Raw genomic sequence first — 15259 nt, forward strand, 5'->3', positions numbered from 1 at the left:
CAGAGAGACTTGAAAACAGATTTGTTAAAAACCAGATACTTACATTTCTTGTGTGCCATGATGAAAAATCCAAAAAGAGAAAAATGTAGCATTTGGAGCTCCTGGAGAGTGTTCTGTGTCATAGATAGAATCCAGGATAGGTTTTCCCATCAGGGAAGCTGACCTAATCTTTTATTTTGGCATCATCGTTCTCACATAGTTCCATATGTGTGTGTACATACATGCATATACATGTTCTGTATGTCTGCTTTCTCCCCTTATTTTGGTTCAGGTTTTAACAGTGGGGCATTAATACTTGCCCCTGTGTTAAGTCATGCTGACATATCTAAGATTCCCCTCTCCCTCCCTCTTTTACCTTCTGTCACGGTACAGTGGCAAGAGCAAAATCACCTGATTTGAGTCCCAGCTCCAAAGCTGTGCAGTCAGGAAAGTCACTGAAACATTTTTTCATTCCACTTCCTCTGTGAAATGGGAACATAAACCTCATCTCCCAGGGTTGTTATGAAGAAGACAGTTTGTAACCAGGTTAGGATTGTTCATTCTAATGTATCACCCTAACTCTGGGGATTTCTCAACCAAATTATATCATAAAAATAACGATCTTAAATCCTTTAAGCCAACTTGAAACAAGACAGCAAGTGATTGAAAAGATGGAGCTTTGCAACATTTAGTAAAATTGAGCAGGGTTGAATTGCAAACCACACTCTTTTTCTGTTTGGTCCCTTTTATGTCTATAATTTGGGTACCTACCACTAAGGGGACAGAGGTGCTGATGAGACACACATGGGCTCTGCGGTTAGCCTCTATTTCCAGTCATTGATAATTGATGTCTTAAAGCCTCTAGCATAATCAGTCACTATTACTTTTCTTTATAAAAATATAATTTAATAGTATAGGTATTGATTAAGTATTACTTATATTTACACGTTAACTTAAGGGAAATAGCATTTGAAGTGTGCCTTAAAGAAATATAATACCTAGACATAGACTGATGGTCCACTTCTCTGTAATTAACTGTTTTCTAACAGAGCTTCTGTTTTTGTTGTTGTTCAGTTGTGCCTGACAAAGGAAACGTGAGATGCACAAATCTAGAGACTTCTCTATCCCAAATGTTCAAACAGGCTATTTGTGCTCAACCTGTCAGAGAACCTTCTAGCTTATAATGGACTGATCAGTCACAGTTGAACACACTGTACCTTGACCCCAACGTAATGATGTCATTGCTTCTCTTCAAATATGAAGCACAAATAATAAATAAGTGTTTCACTTATTACAGGGTTTGTTTTATATTTTTCTCATTTAGAGTGAGTAAGGTCTGCTTAAACCTTCATTTACCAGTTCCGATTCTATGGTATCCACTCTCTAGTCCTAATAACTCTGTCTCCAGAGGTGCCATAGCTTTCCCTTATCCCTGAGTCCTTTAGGGGAAAAAAAGGAGAAAACATCATTCATTTTTTGCTGCTAGATCTCATCACTGTTAAGTTCTTGTGAAGGAAAACCTTTCTGTGGGTTCCTGATCCTCAAATAAGCTAATGGTCATGCTATTTGCTCTTGTTGGATAGAACTAGAAATGATAGAGAAAAAGCTCTAGGGTACTATGAGACTTGAGCCTAGAAAAGGACAATAACCATTACCTCATCTAACATCACTGAGCTCATGATACTAGGCCTGTTTTTACATAGCCAAATCAAAACAGAGTGGTTGGGTTTTAGGCACCCTTACCTCCCCTCTCTTTCCATTCCCATTTGGCCACATGAAAGAATCATAGATCTGGAAAAGACTTCGGAGGCCATTTAGTTCAGCCCCAAGGACATAGTTTTTTTCCTCTGCCTATCCCCTATTCCTCTAAAACACCATCCCCTTAGGTATTACAAAAGGTGATTTATAAGTACCTATGGTTCCATTTCACTGTGGAAACATGGATGCAGCTCAGCAACTTTTCTGTAAGTTGTCTTCTTGACAGGAGGCACTGAGGCACTGAGAGGTTAAATGACTTTCCTGTGGTCACTCAGCCAGTATGTGTCTGAAGCAGGACTTCAATTCATTAAACAAGTATTAAGTACCTACTGTGTGCCACGCATTGTGCTAAACACTGAGGAATACAATAAAAGCCTAAAGATAGTCTATGACCTCAAGGAACTTACTGTCTACCTAAGACTTTTGGATTGGAAGACTCTAGAGGAAACATAGCCAGGGAGCAATGACAGATGAAGAGCACACAGGTTTTCAAAGATAAAATATCTTTTGATTTAATCCTGATCATAAGCACTAACTTATAGGGCATGAGGTCTCCCATCTTCTTAGCTCCTTTCCTGCCTACCTTCGCCTTGATTTTTTTCCTCTATGTATCAGTTCAGGTTATCTTGCTGTGTATTTGGTTTCTAAGGCTGTTATGTTTAAAAACTTCAGAATCTGTTCCTTTAGTTGTGATTATGGGAGGCTAGACACTGAGGCAGGTACTTCCATCAAGTTAATAATGTTCTTGGGATGCCTTAGTTTAGACTGCTGGCTTCTGGACCTGGGAACATTCCCTTTGCTTTTTCCACTGACGGGTGAGAGGGACTCTTCCTTACCTGGGCCTGAAAAACTATCTCCCCTTGGACTTCTGTCTAGTTACTGCTAGGCCATCCTTTGGAGACTTTTATATTCTGGCCTACTCTAACTTGATTTCACCCATTTGACCTATCCTTTCTTGTTTTGGCCAATTTTCCTGAATCACATTCTAATAGCCAGGTAATCTTGTTGGACTGATTCCTTTATGATTAAATTATTTCTTCCATTTTTGTCTTACATGGTCTTCAGACCTCATGGGCTGGACCATCAGTCAGATTCCCTTCCTTTCTCCATATCTACTGACACCCCAGATACTCATTCCTTCCTCAGTGAGTTCACTGACTGGCCAATAGTGTTTCCTCTCCAACTCTTGCCTTTCTACTAGGGGACTTTACCATACATATTGATATGGCACTCAAACATCTCAGCTTCCCTCAAACATCCTAACTTCTCATTTCCTCAGTTTACTGATTTCTCATGACCTACTCTTCCATTCCACCCCAACTACACATGGCAATGGCCATACATACTCTTGATTTTGCCCACACTCACAAGTGTTTCATGTTTTTGATCTTTGGAATTTCTTTATGTGATCATGATCTTTTCTTGTTCTGTCTTTCCCTCTGCTTTATGACATCAGTCCTTCATCTTTACCATGATCTACAGTTCCTCCATCCCTCAGTTCTTTTCCTGTCATCCTAATGCTGACTATACTTTCCTCCCTTCTTCAGCTTGACCCCTTGGAGAATGAATTAAGTTCTTATTTTCTCTCAAGTTCTTTGCTTCCTTACTTTATCACCAGTCAACTCATCCAAGTGCCATCCTTGAATCACTCCCACCACTCACTGCTTTCACTCTTATTTTTGTGCTGTTCAAGAGAGTTTTTGCTAACTGGGTCCACTACAAGGTTATATTGCATAATATTAACTGGTCCTTCATGGTGGCAAGGCAGTCCTTTCTTGCCAACCTAATTGATTCACAATCCCACTTACCACAGAAGTTTTCCAAATCTTTTCATCCCTCAAACCTCTCACAGCCCTCCCTCATCCTTTCAACTGAGAACTTTGCCTCACATTTCACTGAAAAAAAATGAGGCCATTTTGAGATAACTCCCTCTACCCCTCCCCCCATGCCTCATTTCACATCATTCAGATGCCTTCTGCCCCTATGTCCTCTTTTGCCCGTTTCATACAAACAGACAGTCATCTTCTTTGCTAAGGCAAACTCTTCTGCGTGCATAAATGATCCCATCTTCTCCAGCAGACTGCCTTCTCTATCATCCCTACTCTCTCAATCTCTCTTTTCAGTCTCTCCCTGTTTACTGCCTACAAACACACCCATTTCTTACCCATCCTTAAAAATCACACCCATCCTCACTAGGTATTATTCTATCTTTCCTCCTTTCTTGTAACTAAACTCATTTACAATAGGTGCCTCTGACCTTCTTCTTAACTCTTTGCAGTCTGGCTTCTGACCTCATCCTTCAGCTGACATTGTTCTCCCCAAAGTTATTAATGATCTCTTAATTTAATGACCCTTTAGTTATTTACATGTTATCTCCCACCTTAGACTGTGATCTCCTTGAGTACAGACAACTATTTTTGCCTTTTTTTCTATCTCTAATACTTAGCAGGAGTGCCTGGCACATAGCAAGAACCTAATAAGCAGATGTTTGTTAACTGATTTGTTGATTATTTCAGAGGCTAGGCTCCCTTAGATTGCTCCCAGCATGGGCTTCTCTTCTCTCAGTGAATTTCTCTTTCATTCTGAATCAGTGTCCTCTGGTGAGCCTGACCCTCTCTCTACTCATTGATTGAATTAAGCTCCTGAACATAAAGCGAAAGGGTCAAGAGATGCTGGTAATGGGCACCTTTGCTCGTTCTTAACCAGAGGATCTAGTCATTTCCCTATGCCAGGGTCATGAGACCTAGGATCCAGATTCATGCTTGGGTCTCACCTTTTTGAAATTAGACCCCCCAAAAGTCAACAACAATGAATAACAATAATCCTCTTTCTCTTTTCTTTTTTTAAAAACAGTAATTGTAGATTTTATAATGCATGGTTATAGAGTAATATCAACATATTCTAACTTCTGCCCTGTCAATAATTCAGCAAGAGGTAATTTCATCATAATCTTGCTGATTCTTTCCCTTCACATTGGCACCATTTCCTTTCATCAGAATATGGTCACCTAGGTGACCAACTCACTTGCTTTTGAAGCTTGAAGTTTATATCAGAGTTATTCTGCATTTAATATAGAGGTTTCTTAACAGTGAACAAATATTTATGAAGTTTTTGCTTTGTGCCTATCACTATGCACTGGGGCAAAAATGAGACAATCTCTTCCCTCAAGGAGTTTGTATTCTATCAACATATAAATAAATAAATAAATTCGAAATAAATACAAAGCCGGTTTGTAAGGAAGAGAATACTTGAAGCTGGGGAGGAGGGGTTACTAATTAATTCACCTTGAACGTATATAGTAATCTGGACTGACACAGGTTTCAAATGCTAATTCCTCCAGGAGAAAGAACACAGTGACTAAGATGAACACATAGATTGAGAGAAGATTTTGATATAAAGGGGAAATGAAGACAACAGGAAAATAACAGGCATCTAAATCTAATCCTAGGTTGATCTTATCCTTTTATCCCTTTTGAACCTTTTAAATATATGGAACAAAATAGTTTCAAAAAGTAGTTTTACAGTGGTTGCTTCAGAGGCTTTCATCAGTCTCTGGTAGATCATCAGGTGATAGGACTACGACTCAGTCATCAGGGGAACAACTCATTCAGAGAATTTACTTTGATTGAGAATTATTAGCAGAAATACCCTCATAATCTTAGTTTTTATAGAGCCATACATCTTAGAACTGAAAGGGACCTGCGGAGATTGTCTGGTCAGTTTGGGTAAGGTCTTTATCCCCCTTTTACAAATGGAGTAACTGAGGCCCAGAGAATTTAAGTAACTTGCCAAAGATCAGGGGGTTAGTATAGGGCAGAGGGCATGTTTAAACCCAAGGCTTATGTCTTCTAGCAGAGGATTTTTACTACACCTTTCTATCATTCTTTCATCTTGCTATGTAAAAGAAACGCTACATCTCTCAGCACCACAGCATTTAAAGTCTGCAGGGTTCTAGAGATGAAAGTCCACACTTGATTTCAGTTCTACTTCTGATGAACTAATAACTACCACTATTGAGTAAATATTTCTCTCTCTCTTAAAAGAAAAAGTCACAATTTTAACTTAACTCCAAGAACTTCATAAGTCTTTCAATAGGCAGTAGCATATGGATTAGGGAAGAGGTGTGCTGTTGCCTATTTCTCCGCCATTTGTCTATTGTTAAATAAAGTGTCTAGTGTACTAGACTTGGAGTCAGAAATACTTGCCTTCACCTGTGGTCTCATATACTCACTAGCTGTGTGACCTTGGGCAAGTCATTTAATCTCTCTGTGCTTCAATTTCCTCTTCAGTTAATGGTGATATCATAATAGCATCTACTTCACAGGGTTATTGTTACAGTCAAATGAGATCATATGTGTAAAGTACTTTGCAAATATTATCATGATTTTTATTTCATTGCAGAAACAGCCTTTGGACTCAGGAAGAACAGCTCCTTTCCCAAGCCATGTGTGGCAGACTTTGCAAAATTGTAAATTAAAAAGGCAGTCTGATTTAAGTGCAAATCATCACAGTACTTAACTTTAATGCAGAAAATGCTTTGAACCCTTAAACTTTTTAATCAGAGGTTTGGTTTTTTAATCAAAGGAAACTATATCAGGCAGGGATGTTTCGATCCGTCACTGCAGCAATCTGTTTTCCATGGTTGAACGAACAGCATGATATATTTTGATGTTTAACCTACTTATACTATGAGCTCTACCAGAGGGCAGCAAATCTGGGATGTTTGTTTCTTTTAGGGTGTAAAATGTTCTGGGAGAGAATGTCTAACTACCCATGCCCCAAATAGCATTACTCAATCTAAATGTGTTTGAAAAGATTCTGATTAGAAACTTATGTAACAATAATTTTAACACCAAAAAAAAAGAAAGAAAAAGAAGTAATTAGATGTCATTTGTGGTGCCTTGGGGCAATTAGACCATAGACATGAGCTGCTTTGTTATAATAACATGTTAGCAGTTTATAAGCTCATTTTGAAACAAGAGAACATGGCCAAGGAAATTTAGCTTTTGAATCCTAAGTAGTAAAAACAAAGTGATAAAAATGCGGTCCCTGGGAGACTTTGTGAAAACAATGTTCTTTAAGACATATTTTGTCCTTTCTGAGCTGGATCAACCAAGTCTGGCCAATCTGAACACTTCCATTAGAAAGAATGATTTTCAAAATGGATAGAACTCAAGATCTCAGTTATGGATATAAATTAACTATGCTGTATTTGTGTGTGTGTGTGTGTGCAGGATGAGGACACTGGACCAGATGTGGGAGAAGGGACAGATGAGTGGACTCAGGCCAAGACGCTGATCAAACCCCCAGACCAGTTGGAGCTGACTGAAGCTGTGAGTAAATTTGCTTCTTAGTTTCCAGCCTCTTCAGCCCCATTTCATTATCTTTTCTTTCTCTTGTTATTAGTTATTTCAGTGGCGTCCAGCTTTCATGACTCCATTTAGGGTTTTCTTGGCAAAGATACTGGAATGGTTTGCCATTTCCTTTTCCAGCTCATTTTACAGATGAAGAAACTGAGGCAAGCAGGATTAAGTGACATACCTAGGGGTCACACAACTAGTAAGTATCTGAGACCATGTTTCAACTCAGAAAGATGAGTCTTCCTGACTCCAGGCCCAGCACTCGTATCTACTATACCACTTAGCTGCCCCAAATAGATAGGTTTCTATCTCTACTGAGTAGGCATTTATTTTCTTAGAAGTGGAAAGTCAAGTACCCTCTATTCATATGAGCAAAGGAGTATAGCACGAAACAAGATGTCCACTTTTCCTGTAGATTCATGTTTAAAAGGAGAATAGTCTTTATCTAGTTCTGAAGAGGACCCTGCCAGCTTCCATAGTGGGGTGATCTGGAATGCTCAAGCTACTGGATAGAAAGAAGTTTATACATTTTTATTACCAGGTGGGTTTTGGATTGCCATTTGTTTTTCGGCGATCATCCACTAGGATCACTGTTGTTGCAATGTTAAGTGGATACTTCAGCCAGTTTCTCTGACAGCTTTTGCCACGGTGAGCTGCTAAATGTTTTTTTCTAGGACTGTTGCTAATTTGATGTAAGAGTAGACTTCTCATTTGACAGACCTTGTACCCCGCCACTCTCCCAGAGAAGTATATGATGTATCTGAGGTCCATGAAAGGGGCTAGTATAGAGAAAACTGAGGGCCAGTGACTTAACCAGAGTCACACAGATATGAAGTGACCCCAGTCAAGGTACAACTCTTCTGGGTCTCATTTTCCTCATCCATAAAATGAGAGGGTTGGACTGTATGACCACTGAGATTTCCTAGCTCTACTCAGTCTATAATCATATGATGCTGTGTTGTTTGGTCCTTCTGGACTTCACAAATGGCATCATAGGATCATAGATTTGGGCTAGAAGGATCCTTAAAGGGCATTGAGTTCAACTCCCTCACTTGACATATGAGGAAACTGAAGCTTAGAGATGTTAGGTGACTTCCCGAGGGTCACACAGCTAGTAAGCATCTGATGCAGGATTTGAACCCAAATCTTCCTGACTCCAATGCTGGAGCATTCCATTTGGTAAATCATGCTTGCCTCTGGAGTCTTCCCTGAGAGGAAAAAAAGTGAACTTTGTCTTTGGGGGTCCTTCATGCTCTACTTGCTGTACCCCATTTCCTTCTTCAAAGCACCCCCTATTTATAGACTTACATGCCTGTTACCTCCTTGTTGTCTTCATCTCTTCTTTATATCAAAACCTTCCCTTGGTGCCAAATGTGACGTTCTTTACTCAAACCTTACTCTTTGTTTAAGTCATTATGTTCCTTCTCAGAAGGAATTAGCATTTTAAGCCAATTTCAGTCCTGATTACCAGGTACTTTCAAGGTGTGGGGGGAAAGGCACTAAACTAAGATACTTCCCACCAGGGCTGAACAGAAATATTAAAGAAAAGATATATAGGTATTTGAGCTGCATCAGCCATAGAATGTTTGACTTTGGGGTGCATGAGGAGGTGCCCATGCTATTTTTTCAGTCAAAAATTGAGTTGGAGTAATCTACTCCACCTTACACTTTGACTCGTTCCTGCTCCAGCCCACTAGAGGAAGTCTCAATGAAGGCATTTTCTGCTATTTTAGATCACTTAAGATATCGTTGATTTGCTGTCCTAAAAGAGGTTTCCTATCCTGAGCTGTGTGCCCTGTAGGGAGGCACCAACCATGAGAGTGGGGCTCAGGACAGAGGTTTCTGGGTGGAGGGAAAAAAATAAATATTTACATAATGCTTACTTTGTAGTAGGCACTGTGCTGGGCACTTTACAAATATTCTCTCGTTTGATCTCCAGTGTAGGAATATGGCTGGTGAGAAGTAGGTGAGGAGTATGGAGAGTGAGCTTAGTCAGGAATGAAGGGTGTCTGGCTGGAGCCCCTTGAGAAATGAGGAGTCAGACTAGAGAATTAGGAAATTAAGAAGATCAGGAAAGTGGGCCTCTGGGAGAAGGTCTTTTTTGGGGTGGGAAGGCGATTGGCAGTGAGGAAGAAAAGTAGTCCAGAAAGTGACACAGTGGACTATGGAAGCTAACCACATGCTAGATGCTTAATTAACCACATATACTGTATGAATAAGGATATAATGCAGTGCAGGCATAATGGAATGTAGAGACTGATTTCAGAACAGAAGATGCATACACAGGACAGGATATGAAAACCAATTGTGGCTACAAGATAGGATGTAGAAGAAGGTATGTTCCATTAATCATTTCAAAGAAATATTTCCTATTACTTCTTGACCGTGCATGGATGCCAGTAAATCCGTGTCTGGCCTCAGCATGTGGCATCACTTGCCTAAGACAGCCTTTCTAATTGCTCTATGGACTACCACAGAGCCACATCTATAAGTCACATATATTGTGGGAGCTAGAAGGGGCACTCAAGATTATCTGATCCAAGCCCTTCCCTTTACTCTGGTCGTAGAAAGAGAGGTTTATCCTGACTAAGAGACTTACCCCGGTATCACAGGTAGAAGAGGAATTTTGGTGGTAAGGGAAATTGACTTCATTTGTATTTTATTTTTATTGATGCTTTTTTGGTTTTTGTATCACATTTGTTTCTGAATATATCATTCCTCCTCTACCCAAAAAGCTTTCTTTTATAACCAAAAAAAAATTAAAGAGAGGGAAAAAAGAAGCTTACAGTGTATATGCAGTGAAGAAAATTAGTCACATTTTATCATCTCTTCCCTGGGGCCAAGTTTGGTCATTATAATTGCACATCATTCAGTTTTATTTTTTCCTTCTGTTTACGTAATCATCGTGTGGTACTTTCTTTTATACAGTTTTTTTTTAAGTTTTGAACTTTAACACTTAAAAAAGTGTATATTTGTATGCAGCAGAACACAAAAATAGGATTCTATGTGAGACTATAAATCTCCATTTCATAGCATTTGCTTTTTAAAAAAATTATGTAATTATACACTTTACTTTCACAATTATTCTGATTGTGTCTCCTGTTCTCTTCTGTGCATTAAAAGAAATGTTACAGTGGTCCTCCTTTTGCGGGGGAAGGGCCTCACTGTTTTTGGCTTCCTCTTACTGCAGTCCCCTCCCAGTTAGAGAGAGAGAGAGAAAGAAAGAGAGCGAGACAGAGAGAGAGAGACACACGCAGAGAAAGAGAGAGACAGAGAGAGACACACAGAGAAAGAGATAGACAGAGAAAGAGAGAGACAGAGACAGAGATAGACAGAGAAAGACAGAGAGACAGAGTGTGTGTCTTTATTACAAATAAACCTACTCAAACAAACTGAATCCACACAGTGGCTGTGCCCAAAGATGTGTGTCTCTCCCCCTCGTGCCCCTCACCTCTCTGTGAGGAGGTGAGCAGAATGCTTCACTGAGGGTTCTCTGGGGACATGGTTGGTCATCTCTTGGATTAGAGTTCCTACATCTTTTTCTTTACTCTGATTGCCCTTGTACATACCTAGGTCCTGATTACCTTGAATAAAGAATTTCCCTGAAGTGGTCACTTGTATTCAGATTTGCTCTACATATTTCCATTGAGCTGGAACCAATTACTATATTTTACATAATTATAACTTCAAATAGCACAAATTCAAATATGTTGTGACTGCTTCAGGGGATTTTTTATTCTCTCTGATAGGATCTTAGCTGTAAATTGTTCACTTTGCATCAGTTCATGCTACCTAGGATTCTCTGAAGTTGTGTTTTCTCATTTCTTACAGTGCAATAATGATCTATTGCGTTCATATACTATGATCTATTCAGTCATTCCACAATTGATAAGGACAGCCCTTACATTTTAGATTTTTTTTCTTAACCTTCCCCCATTTAAAAAATCCCCATTCAGGATCAGGAAGTTTGTTTTGAATAAAACTGTTCCTTTCCCAGTTTTATGTTCCCTCAAACCCACCCTCCACACCTCAGTCTGTCTATTGAGTCTGATGATTTTCTACACCAAGCACCCTCATGTTTATTCAGCCCTCCCTCATCCATTTCAAATAAGAGTGAAGTTTTCTTGATGCCCGCTCCACCGGCCCCTTCCATGGTGTTAATATATACACTTCTTCTGATGCGCCCCAGTCATGAGAAACAGCCAGTCCCACTCCCTCCCTCCTCTCTCCATGTGTGAATTCTTTCACTCTCTCCTCTGTTCCCTCAGGATAAAATCAAGCCATTCCCAGGACTTCTGCTTTTCTTCTTTAACTCGATATTTTTGGAAGATGATAAAATTCTGAAGGAATATTCATTTCTTCTCTCCCATCAGAATGTTAGCCCTAACTTAGGCAACTTAGCTAGGTATCCCAGTGGATAGAACCCTGGACTTGGAGTCAGGAAACCCTGAGGTCAAATCCGGCCCTAGTAACTTACTAACTGTGTGATTCTAGGAACATCCTCAAACCTCTTTATGCCTCCTTTTCCTCATCTGTAAAATGGGGATAACTGTATCAATTACCTCCCAGAGTTGTTGTGAGGATCAAAGGAGAGGATATTTGTAAAGCACTTTGTGAATTTTAAAGTGCTGTGTAAATGCTAGCTGCAAGTGCTAACCTCCTAAAACAGCTCCCTCCAATTGCTCAGATAAATTGATCTTTACCTTTCTAACATCACACTTATACATCTCCTCTCCTTTGATGCTGCCACCACCCTGGTGTAGGCCCTTATCCCCTCACTCCTGGACTATTGCAAAATCTCCTGGTTTTTCTCCCTTCCTAAAGTCTCTTCCCCAGCTCTCACCCATCTTCTACTCAGCTGTTATATTAATTTTCCTAAAACACAGATTTGACCATGTCATCCCTTTTTCAGTAAACTCCATGCTCCTTTATTACCTCCGGGATCAAATGAAAAATCCTATGTTTGCCATTCAAAGCCCTTCCCAACTTTTCCAATCTTCTTATACTCAGTTCCACTATATATACTCTATGATCTAGTGACACTGGCCTCCTTGCTGTTCCTTACTCAAGATACTCCATCTCTAGACTCTGTGCATTTGCACTGGTTGTTCCTCATTCCTGAATGTTCCCTTTCCTGATCTCCTCTTCTTGGCTTTCTTCAAGACGTAGCTCAAGTCCTACTTTCTGCAAGAGGCCTTTCTTAGTCCCACCCTACTCTCAACACCTAGTGCCTTCCCTGAGAAGACCTCCTGGCTTCTGTCAAGTCCAAGCTAAGATTCCATCTCTACAACAAGCCTTTCCTGATCCTCCTTAGTGTTGGTGCCTTCCTTTATTAATCATCTGCAATTTATCCTGTTTATATCTTGTTTGTGCATAGTCGTCATTTTTTGTGTTTTCTTCCCCATTAGACTGTGAATTCCTTGAGAGGAAAGAACTTCTTTTGTCTTTTCTTTATATCCTCACCACTTAGCAAGTGCCTGGCACATAGTAGGTGCTTAATAAATGCTTATTGATTGACTTTTATAAGTTTCTCTGGATTCTTGTGCTTGTATTCAAAAGTTCCTACTCAGCAGAAATGCTTGAAAGTCCTCTATTCTACTAAATTCTACTAAAGTCTACTAAAGACTCATTTCCCCCATCCCTGTAAAATTATATTCAGCTTTGCTAAGTTATTTTTGGTTGTAAGCATATAACTTTTGGAATATCATATTCCAAGATTTCTGGTTTTTTTTTAACAGAAACTTCTTGGTCTTGTGTGATCCCAACTATAGTTCTTTGATAATTGAATTGCTTTGTTTGGAATGCTTGCAGTATTTTTTCTTTGACAGTGGGAGATCTGGATTAGGCTGTGACATTCCTGGGACTTTTCCTTTTAGGGTTCCTTTCAGGAGGTGATCAGTAGATTCTATCTTTACCTTGCCTTCTGGTTCTAATCTGAGCACTTTTCATTATGACTTCTTTAATAAGCATTCAGGTTTAAAAAAAAAACAAAACAAATTAACCATGGTTTTCAGGGAGGCTAGTTATTCTTTAAAGATTTCTCTTAATCTATTTTCCAAGTCAGTTTTTTTTATGTTAGGTATCTTGCATTTTTTGCTAATTTTTTTAATCTTTTGATTTTGTTCTAATATTTCTTGCTGGCTCACGGAGGCATTGATGTCTATTGGTATGTTGTACTTTTCAGGAATTCCATTATTTGAGTAATATTTGCCACTTTCTTATCTAAGCTAATTATTCTTTTAATTCTTTCCTCTGGATCTTTTATTTCATTGATCTCTTGCTTTATTTCCTTTGTGTATGCATGTAGTCCCTATGGAAAATCCATTTTTCCCTTTAAGTCTCAGCTTGAATGATTCTTTCTGGGAATCTCTAGACTTGGAATATTTTTGTAATATTGGTTAGTGTTTTCTTTGATTTATTCATCTGTCCAGCTTTAGTTCCTGAAGGCTTTGTGCTAGGACCAGCCTCCATTCCATCTACCTCCCCTTTGGCTTGATATCCCATTGGGTTACTGTGCTAACCTCTTTCTCCAAAGATTAGGTTCCCCTGGATCTTTGTGGTTCAGATCATTGGATCTTTCAGGCTTTCTCTGACATCTTGAGTCAGAGGGACCTCAGAGCTTTAGGCTATCCTGATCTGAGCACTGTGGAAATTGCTCACCATTGCCTTTCCCCCTTCTACTACCAGGGGTTTAAAAAGGTCGCCATCCTGGAATCCTTTTGACCACCCTGGGGCTTTGTCAGAGAAGCCTCCCCTCTTGGTGCCTCATTACACCGAGCATGGCAGGCTTTACACGTCTCATCTCTCATTGAATTGGTACTGACTTTGCTGGAGGGACCACCTCTCCTATTACAGGTGGCTTCTGGCTAATTCTACAGTTATAGGGTAGAAGAAGTGACATACTATAGTTTTTCATTGAATTTCTTCATCTTTACTTGGTGTGGTATGAAGTTCAGGGTTTAACTGGTTTAAGTATATTGGATCTAGGTGGTCCCATTTAGGCATCTGCCATTTTGGCAGGCTATGTAAGGTATTTTCTTAATTTTGCTTACTTTACTCCAGTTCATATACATTTTTCCCATGCTTTTCTGAATTCTTCATATTATTTACAGTGAAAGAACATTAATTAATTTAATGTACCACAACTTATTCAGCCAATCCCAAATTGATGGGTACCTGCACTGTTTCTAATTCTTTGTTATCATAAAATGTGCTGCTGTCAGTATTTTGTTATAGTTCTTTCTGCCTGTCTGCTTCTAACCTCCCTGGGATAAGTTACCTAGCAGTAGACTATCTGCATCAAAGGATAAGGGGACCTTTCTGGTTTTGTAAGAATCATACCATGTAGACAATCACTTATTTCACCCTCTGGTCTGGGGATTAAACAAGTATTTTTATTAATTTTTTTCAGTTACTAATGTTTTTCAGCTAGTTCAGTTTATTCCTTTTCATTATTCCCCACTACTGAAGAAAAACTACAATAATGTCAATGAAAATCCATTTTAATAAATGTACATCGTCAAACAAAACAATTTTTTACATTGATTACATCCAGAAATGTTCAGCAAGCATGCATTAAGCACTTACTATGTTCCAGGCAGTTAAAGTTCTTCCTCCCTTAAAGTCCCACTTCAGTAAAAGGTGATGCTGGGTTCTCAAAGGCTGTGACACAGAGTGTAAATTCCTAACAATTTGGAATGACTTTTAACATCAGTCCAGTGACAGACTCTGTGTACGTCATTCAAGGGCCAGCCTAGCAAAGTTCAGAGAGACTCATCACCAGAATGTGGTTGACCACTGGATGATGAAGTGCTTAGGCCATAAGCAGCTCATGAAGACCATCTACTGAGCCGTGGAGGAATTATGCATTCATAGATGTGAAATTGCATATCTTTTGAAATAGCATTGGTGTTCTTGTCAACTCAATATGCAGCAAAAGAAAAGTCAATTTTAAATATTGTAATTGAGATGAAGTTTGACCCCTCTAAATCTTTAAAAAATGATATTGTCAAGACAAAGAGTTGGAAGAATTTGGTCTAAATGGCTATTGGTGCTTGTTGCTTGGCCATCTCCCGAGAGAGGTGTTGTGGATGACCTCGATGAAGCAAAAATCAGGCACTTGGAATAGTAGGTTAGTAAATGCTCATTGGTTCAAAGCAGGG

The 15259-nt window shown here is 39.3% G+C and overlaps 1 protein-coding gene across 3 annotated transcripts in view; it reads left to right on the forward strand.

The window, feature by feature from the left end:
- Nucleotides 1–15259, forward strand: part of DNAI1 (dynein axonemal intermediate chain 1) — a 276867-nt gene that overhangs the window by 40203 nt on the left and 221405 nt on the right. For 2 of the 3 annotated variants that reach the window (XM_072606216.1, XM_072606224.1), the window contains exon 3: nt 6972–7070. In XM_072606216.1, coding sequence (XP_072462317.1) covers nt 6972–7070 — 99 coding nt within the window. Of the gene's footprint in view, nt 1–6125; nt 6206–6971; nt 7071–15259 lie in introns of those variants that run through there. The other variant, XM_072606235.1, reaches the window with a different exon arrangement.

The sequence above is a fragment of the Notamacropus eugenii genome, chromosome 1 (genome assembly GCF_028372415.1).
Source record: "Notamacropus eugenii isolate mMacEug1 chromosome 1, mMacEug1.pri_v2, whole genome shotgun sequence".
Lineage (NCBI taxonomy): Eukaryota > Metazoa > Chordata > Mammalia > Diprotodontia > Macropodidae > Notamacropus > Notamacropus eugenii.